The 8,985-nt window shown below is 39.8% G+C and overlaps 1 protein-coding gene across 1 annotated transcript in view; it reads left to right on the top strand.

Moving 5' to 3' along the window:
• Positions 1–3,255: 3,255 nt before the first annotated feature.
• The window catches only part of LOC134078306 (titin-like), a 143,195-nt gene continuing 137,465 nt past the window's right edge, over positions 3,256–8,985 (top strand). The window contains 7 exon segments of the mRNA XM_062534132.1: positions 3,256–3,454; positions 5,816–5,919; positions 6,154–6,357; positions 6,529–6,816; positions 7,023–7,117; positions 7,215–7,429; positions 7,748–8,012. Coding sequence (XP_062390116.1) covers positions 5,829–5,919; positions 6,154–6,357; positions 6,529–6,816; positions 7,023–7,117; positions 7,215–7,429; positions 7,748–8,012 — 1,158 coding nt within the window. The 5' untranslated portion in view covers positions 3,256–3,454; positions 5,816–5,828.

The following is an 8,985-nucleotide window of genomic DNA, read 5'->3' as shown; positions in this document are numbered from 1 at the left end:
AGATTCAAACAAAGTATGCTATGGGATTATGCAAACTCAAATCAGGGTTCACACGGTTATGAAATATCCTTGTCTATTCCAAACGTGGAAAGTTAGGGAATTTGATCATTTTTGGGAGTCATGGAATATCAGGGAATTTAGCTGCCAAAAAAGTCAAGGAAAAGTCACAGAATTTTACATTTGATTTAGAGTGGGAACCCTGTCAAATTCAAACTCTACTTACACCTCTTGCAATGGTTAGCTGGAAGATGCTGTGTGTGAGCTACCAGTGACAGAACACTGTGCAGCCTTCTTTTGCCACAGGAGCACCAGTTATACATGGGAGGAGGAGTGCTGATTATCCACTGAAAAACAACACATCAAATAGTCAAAGACTGCCACTGACATTAATGCCTTTGGTGTTGGCATAGCCTAACTATGAGAGAAGACATTTTCTGCCTCCGCCACCAATGCCTGGCCTACTTTACAAGATTTTCCAATGTGAAATGAACACGTTTTTTTTTTCTCGATCTAAACCATAATCACTGGCTTATTTGAGTGTTATGAAGAATGAAATAACGCATTTTTCTCTGTACTCTTTTCTCTGCAATCTCCTTTTATAAAAAAAAAATTATATATATTTTTTAGACTTGTTATGCCTTTAATTGGATAGGATGGTAGAGAGAAAGACAGGAAGTGAGTGGGAGAGAGAGTTGGGGTGGGATCCGGAAAGGACCACAGGGCGGGAATCGGACCCGGGTCACTGTTTTTAGGCTGATTTGACATGGAACTACACTCTCATCTGGCGTAATAATCAAGGCAACTTGCAAACTTACCATGGGCGCAATGATATCATGCAGCATCTGAAAATAGTCCCCATAGACAACAAGCAGTAGTAGTGCCAGTAGTTTGCAAGTTGCCTTGATTGTTACGCCAGATGAGAGTGTAGTTCCATGTAAAATCAGCCTAGAAAAACGGCAGGTTTCATTTTCAGTTGGTCTTATTGCACTTTCTAACTTGAGAAGAGACACGTTTTAAATGGGAAAATTACTGGAAATCTTAGTCACTTTTAAACATGATGCTAGCAGGCGAGATGCTACTGGTCTAATCCGTTTCAATGATCTATGCTAGGCTGAAGCTAAAAGTTGTTATCGCCAGACTCACAGAATGGCTGGATGAACGGGAAAAAGGTAAATATCAATTGTTTTGCTCGAGGGGAGGTGGAAAATTAGTTTATTTCCAAAAATGGCGGAATATCCCTTTAATTTGCACAGATAGAAAGGATAATTACTCTCTAACTATTTAGAGATTTCAGCTCATTCCCTGCCTTTCCTTGCCTCAGTGAATACGCTCCGTGTTGAATACCTTTTTCCTGTGTCATTCCACTTTATCACTCATAACTCTACTTAATGTTTGGGTTATTGTATATGTAGGGATTACCTGAGTTAATGCTATTGTCTGGTGAAAACTTCATCCAAGTAGCCTCACTGGGTACTTAATGATTTTTTATTTTTTTTCCGTGTTCAATGCATATTTACCCCACTGTAAATACAGCATAAATACATTTTATAATCTATGGTATGGTTTGGCTTGTCCAATTAAATTAGTTGGTCTCTCTCACACTAAACAATAAATAAATGAATACATAAATAAACAAATAAATAAATATTTGTTTTCTCTCTAATCTGGAGATGTGTTTCATATCCATCCTTCACTAGAGTCAGTCCTGCATCCTCTGTTGGTACCAGTGAACTTGTGAACAGGAAATGTAACATCCATGGCTCTATTTCGATTGTGTATGCATCTCTTAAAGATGTGAAAATTAAGTCCAGGTTTCACAACCTTGTGACCAGCTTAATTGACTGGGACCAGGGATACTGTCTTATGGGACATTTTGACACATAAGGAGAGTCCTTTGAACCCTTGATTTGGCTCAAGGGTTGAGTGCATAACTGTGGGCTTGAATCAGGCTCGCAAGCTGACAGACATTTCTGCTTTTCTTGACCACACCCCCTCAGGAAGTGAACGCTTGTGCAACAAGTGAATGATGACCATGTAGTTCAGAAGATGAATGGGAGGTCAAAGGAAAATGCATAACATGTTCTGTTCTAACTGTATTTCACCTCAAACTAGCTACCAAATATCATAAAGGTTCATTTCACAGAGCAACAATATCAATGATGATGCATATTATCATTTTTGTTAATCTTATATGTATTGATATTGCTCATCTTTGCAGACAAGCTGAAGTATGGGCAGTTATTCTGACCCAACTGAAACCGTCCCAGACAACTAGCTCTCACTAAAAAGTAAACAAATGAGGAAAAAAAAGAAAGCTCCAACATCAACAATCTTTTGAACCTTCATTTTTAATTAGGTTAACATGAATGCATTTATAATTAAACAAGGTATTATTCCTTTAAAGATGGTTATGTTATGATTATGCTAAATATGTGTTTTGCATTTCACTGGATAGTACAGTAAATACACAGTGTCTTAAATGTATCATTGATATGATTCTAGCAAGCATAAATATAGACATCAGCCAAAAACTTTCACCTGTAACCGAGGTATCACTTAGCTAAAGAATTCTATGCTATCCTCTGGTTTGTGTGGAATGCAAGAGCAAGTGTCCAGACGTATTAGTTGTCTTCCAAGCCCATGTTATAAAACTGTGTTGTGAAACCAGGAAGTGTGTCAATATTGTGTTTTTCTAAACAAAGAATGTATTGCAGCCAAAGCAAACTAAGACCAATCAATAGCCACTCATTTTAGACATGATGATTTTCTCTAAGAAGTAATTTATACTTAATGATAATGATAATACACACATAACAAGCATGAGCAGCACCATTCTGTAACAGCCGTATCTGCCCCTTTCAGGCAGTGGGGGTTGTCTTCCATTTGACTGACAGGGACAGCCTCTCTCTCCTTTTGGTCATCCACAGGTTACTGAATGCTTCCTTGAATGTGTGTTTCAAAAGACTAAAGCATGGCATAATGTGGCAATGAGGGAATTAAACCTTTTCTTCAGCAGAACACCTCTGACACAGTGTGGGTTCATGGGTGTATCAAGCTACTATTAACAGTGCAGGCATCAAAGTAACTGTGGTAAGTAGCAGGTGTGAGGTTGCATAAAAGGCATCTCTTTCCCATCATGCATCTGCTCAGGCCACCAATAGACAAGGGTAGGGCAGTTGTGATGCTGCTTTCACCAGGGGTATAAAAAGTAAAACAACCATGTTAGCACTTCTGAGCAGTTGGAGCATTCCCAGCCTTGCCTCGGGTGTAGGGATTGCAAGGTAAAAAGCAAAACTACACGGTGACTCTGTGTAGTTTTGTTTTTGGGGGATATTTCGAGGCTCAACCGTTCTCACCTTGGATTTCTGGAAACACATTTGGATAAAGAGATTGTTTCAGAAGCTATAGACTTCTGGGCAAAGTCCCATCAGTGACAGGCATCCTTGTGACACAAGTAAGTGGCTTTTAATCCACAATGTCAGAAAACTGTTAAAATAGAGTTGACAGCTTCAGCCTCCTGTGCTCTATGGGAATGCCTATGCAGTTGTTAAACTGTTGCATGTGCAAATGAGAGACGCATGTTGAATGCACATGTTCATCACAAGATGCTTTAGATAAAAAGTACAATGAAGAGATGAGAAGTTTTTGAACTTTCAAGGTTATTATTTGGTGCTATGATTCAGAAAAGCCAAGAATAGACCCTGATAGCATTAGAGTGGTGTCCCAGCTGGGCCGCAATGTCTTTTTAAGGGAATCAGCGGTAGGGCTATCAGTTGCACCTCCAGCTATGTGCCACATGGTGACTGTCAATCAAGTGAGGGACTACTTATTTTTGGAGACTGCCATTTCTGTCATAGTGAATATCGTTCTTCAGCCATAGAATCTGTTTTTATGGTTAACTTTGTACATTTTGCTGATGACTTCTGCTCTCAAAGTGAAATGGTTACAGAAATGCTCGCTAATGCTGAGATGTTTTGGGCGGAAGTGTGTGTTTACCTGTGGTACCAACCTCAGACATTATAATTGAAACTTGATCAATTAAATTTTATTACACTTGGCTTGTTCCAGTTTCTCAGATATGCTGCTGATGTTTTCTGGAAATATGTTGTCTTTTGGTTAGAGCATTTGGTTCAATCTAATAAAGGCCTGCTATTTGGAGATATTAAAAGACATTAGAAGATATTAATTATAGATACTGATTCGAAGGTAATTGGATACAAACAGGGTTGGCCTGTTCATTGCAAGCATTTAATGTCAGTTAATATCATTTTATGAATCAGAATTTGTATGTATTTTTTAAGAATTGGACGTTTTCAGTGTAGTTGCTGTTTTATTAATTGCATTTTCATATTTTAACTAAAATAATTTATTTGCCAAATTTATGCAATAACTATCTTTTATGTAAGAGCATCTATCATGCTTGATAGGTTATTGTAAATAAAACATTTGGAAACATGCTGTAAAATATGCAAATCTTGTGTCTTCCATGCAGTGGCCCCTCAGTAAACCCAGCCATTTTGGACTGCATTTTCCACTGTGTTTAATTATAACTTCACAGGCTGTGCCAGACACAGCCCTGCTTTTCCCTGATTCATTGTCGGCTCTCTAAGCTCCCTATTTGTTGCTTCTCTACTGTAAGAACTTGCGTATAATATGGGTATTTAAAAAGATAACAAAGAGTTTATTGGCCAGAGTTTTTTTACAGTAAATATTTGAAGTATATGAATATTTTATTTTCAGTTGTCAGTGACAGTTACATTATTTGTAGAAAGATCACATTAAAATTGTGATTTATCTCTGTAGAAAGCAAATAGAATTTGTCTTAAATGCAGCATATGGGTGAAAAGACACGCATTGCCATCTCTGAAAGGTACATCTGATCTGCTCTGTTACCCAATAACTTCAGTGCGTCTCAGAAGCTATTGGCTTTCCCCCTAGATATATTAAGAATTTGCCTGCATAAACAACTTTCTATCCTAGCCATTAAGAAAGAATGTGCTATTGTAAAGTTATGTGTTCAAATCTTTCACAATAGCAAAATGTATGCATTAATCTGCACAGTCATCCTCATCACTGATATGCTTTTGTTGTTGCAAATACTTAAACAATGTTCTACTATAAGAGTGCAAATAGTGAAAATGGCTGAAAGGAAGAAATTAAATTCATGAAAAAAGTAGGAATAATGTAAAGTTGCAAAGTTATTAGATTAGATTAGATTAGAAATAAGAGTTGACTTATAAGTGAGAACAGAGATAAAATGTTACTCTGTGTGCAGTAGCCTATGTAAATGTGGACACATGGCCGTGCATTACTCACATCAGCACAGTTTTACATTACCGGAAAATGTCGTCTGGCACTGGATCTTGTTTGAACATTGCCTATATTCAGATGCTGAATCAGATGTTCTTATTTTTCATTTGGTTTGATTTTTTGTTCAGTTCACAAGTTTTCTGTTTTGTACATTAGTACCTGGCCCATATGGAGTTTTGATTTGCTCCCAAGCTTGAGGTCACAGTTTCCAGTTGCTACCAATATGTCTATAAGCCGTCAATTGCTGCTTGTTCTAACACTTAGACCCCATGGAGCCACGGGTCTCTCAGATGACAGGCTGTAAAGGGCCAGGTGCTAGGGGGGTGACATAAGTGATTAGTCAGTTCAATTCCCCCACAGCAAGGCTATATATATTCCACTTATGTTCTCATTGTTAAGTGTGTCTGCTGGATTTAGTGAAATGGTATACAGTAGTTATTAATGGTGTTTATGTTTTTGTTGTCATTTGCTTTTTGTTTATATCAATTTCCCATTTCTTTGCCAGGGTGCCTACCAACATGTCAACACAGGCGCCAACGTTTACACAGCCGCTTCAGAGCGTTGTGGCACTTGAGGGTAGTGCCGCAACGTTCGAGGCTCAAGTTAGTGGTAAGGAGAAGGCCTCTCGGCTGTCCTCACGTATCACATTGCAGATGTTTAGTTCATTACAGGAAATACAGTGCATGGTAAACAGTATCTTACACAGCCATTTACAGTGAAAGACGATTGTATGTCTCACCTAATGAAATACAAAATGTTACAACTATTTAAAAAAATAATCCTTACAATATCTGCAACTGTGATTGCGCATTAAAGTGAATTTATATCAACTCATGCTCACAGGTAATCCAGTTCCTGAGGTGAGCTGGTTTCGTGATGGCCAGGTTCTTTCCGCTGCCGCTCTGCCCGGCGTTCAGATCTCGTTCAGCGATGGCCGCGCTGTTCTGAAGATCCCTGCTGTGACAGCCGCACACAGTGGAAGATTTTCCGTGAGAGCCACCAATGGCGCTGGACAAGCCACTAGCACCGCTGAACTTCTTGTTACAGGTGATAATTTTAGCACTATGTACAATATAGGGTGATAAATACACAAGCTATTTCTATATCAGCACTGTGAGACTGCCAATTGCCTCAGTACAAAAATTGAACCAGTAACCAGTTACCAGTTAAGCAAAACCTAAATGTTACTTTTTTGGGGTTGTGTTTTTGTGTGTGTAGCTGAGACCGCGCCACCCAACTTCATTCAGAGACTTCAGAGTGTTACGGTGAGACAAGGAAGCCAAGTGAGACTAGATGTTCGTGTGACTGGAATCCCTACACCTGTGGTGAAGTTCCTCAGGGAGGGAGCTGAGATTCAAAGCTCAGCTGACTTTCAGATTGTACAAGAGGGAGATCTTTACAGTTTGTTGATTGCTGAAGCCTTCCCAGAGGACTCTGGAACCTATTCTGTCAGTGCCTCCAACAGCAGTGGCCGTGCCACCTCTACTGCTGAACTGCTCGTTCAGGGTGAGTTGAGGGTTAATTTGTGCCATTTTGCTTAGTAGCCACACTAACCTTTCGCCCATGTATTAATACTTGTTGTGGGTATAATTATGCTCTGGTTTGAAAAAAAATACAGTATACAATTTACATATACTATATAGGTTACTAAGAATGGTTCACAAAGTTCTTTAGCCATTGGTGTCTAACGGAATCTCTTAATTTGTCACCAGGTGAAGAGGTTGCTGTGCCCGCTAAGAAGACCAAGACCGTTGTCTCAACTTCACAGATGTCTTCTTCACAGACTCGTCAGACTAGAGTGGAGAAGGTAAAAGACATTCCAATAAATTCAACCTAAAAAAAATCAACCCCAAAAAGTTGAGGAGGTTATTGATTTTTCTCTTCTCCATGTTTTCCACTTCCAGAGAACAGTGGAGGCTCGTTTCGCGTCCTCTACGATGCACATGCAAGTGGAGGGAGGGGAGGTGACCCAACACCTGGCACACAAGACTCCCCCACGTGTGCCTCCCAAGCCAACCTCAAGGTCCCCCCCATCAATGGTGTCAAGAGTTGCAGCCACTCGTCACCAGTCCCCCTCCCCCGTGAGACACGTGAAAGCACCCACCCCCACCCCTGTCAGGTAAACTGATTTCCATGTTAATGCCCCATTACAATGTCTTATGTCTTGGTATATCTCTGAGACACGTGAAAGCACCCACCCCCACCCCTGTCAGGTAGACTGATTTCCATGTTAACGCCCCATTATAATGTCTTATGTCTTGGTTTATCTCCCCAAGTTAAAGTCTGGTTCATTGTACATGTGAATAATCTCCCATTGTTCTGGTATACTAGTTGACATTGTGGGCAGAACATACTATATATTTTAGCATTTCATGCCTATGGATATCTTACCGAAACTCTTGCCTAAAGATTTCTCCCTTTGCCGTTGTATTCCCAGACCTGTTTCCCCGTCCTCAAGACTCTCAGTGTCCCCAATCAGACCAGTGAGGTCTCCGATCACGGGCCGCAGGCAGGTCACCCCGGGCGTGGATGTACCTCCACCTTGGAAGCAGGGGGGCTACGTGGCCGAGGGCAGCTACACCATGACCTCTGGAGCCACCCACGTCCAGACCACTTCCTCCAGCCAGATGCATATGGAACAGCACTGGGAGGCCTCTTACTCCGCAAGCCAGCAAGTCAGTGGTGCTGCTGCTGTCACAGAGGTGAGTCATCCAGCTAGCTCTTTCTGAAAGAGAGGCAGCAGTGTCACCTAGTGGCAAAAGTTGGTCTTTTTTATGGAGTGTACTGTACAGTATATTCTTGGTGTGCCACCCAGGGGCCTATTCTTATCCAGTGGCATATTCCTTTCCTTGTGTGTGTATTTTTGTTCTTCTCCTTTTGAAATGGTTGTCTTTACATACATTTTATGCAATGCTTATGATTGCTCTTCCATGACACTGATGGTAGGACCTGCATGATGTGAATGAAAATACAGTGGCAAGTGCTACTGTATTAGCAACAGTTGATCAGGCTCCCAACTGTGAACCACAGGATGATTCAGCTCAACAGTTCATTACAGAAACCAATTCTACAACACATGTAGAAACTGTACAAGAGCAGGTAGTTGAGTTGCTTTGTCCAAAGTCACTTTTGCCTTGCTCTTTTTAAGTCACATTTTTAATCATTGAGTATGTTTTTTGTCAGGATTTTGCTTTTGATCATATATATTGTTTTTGTGATATTCTTACTATGACGTTAATACAAACACTCAGGAAATGGATGCAACTGATAATGCCGTAACGCAGATTGTGGAAACTGATGATGATATGGATTCAGATTATATGGCTTGTCCCTCCAATGCAGCCAGTAGTGAAAGTTTTAATGGAGAAAGTCCTACTGAATCAAAAGATGATGAAGAACTTTTCAGTGAGGTATACTGTGGCAGTAATATCATTTAGAATTAGAATAAAAGTCTTTATTTACATGTAATGCAATGTTATAAAGGACCTAAAGTAGATAATGTGTCATTTTAAATAAGTTTAAAGTAATATTTAATAATAGCATAGTTAACATCTAAAGAAGTTATATAAATATGTCAGTAAAATTGCCATTTTTATTCTCTCCACTGCAATATTTGATTGGGAATATTATAGTCCTCACCAGATGATGAGGGGAATACAGACATGGAAACACTGA

Source organism: Sardina pilchardus, chromosome 4, assembly GCF_963854185.1.
Source record: "Sardina pilchardus chromosome 4, fSarPil1.1, whole genome shotgun sequence".
Lineage (NCBI taxonomy): Eukaryota > Metazoa > Chordata > Actinopteri > Clupeiformes > Clupeidae > Sardina > Sardina pilchardus.
The sequence above is the reverse complement of the archived record's forward strand: the minus strand, read 5'-3'. Positions and strand labels throughout refer to the sequence as shown.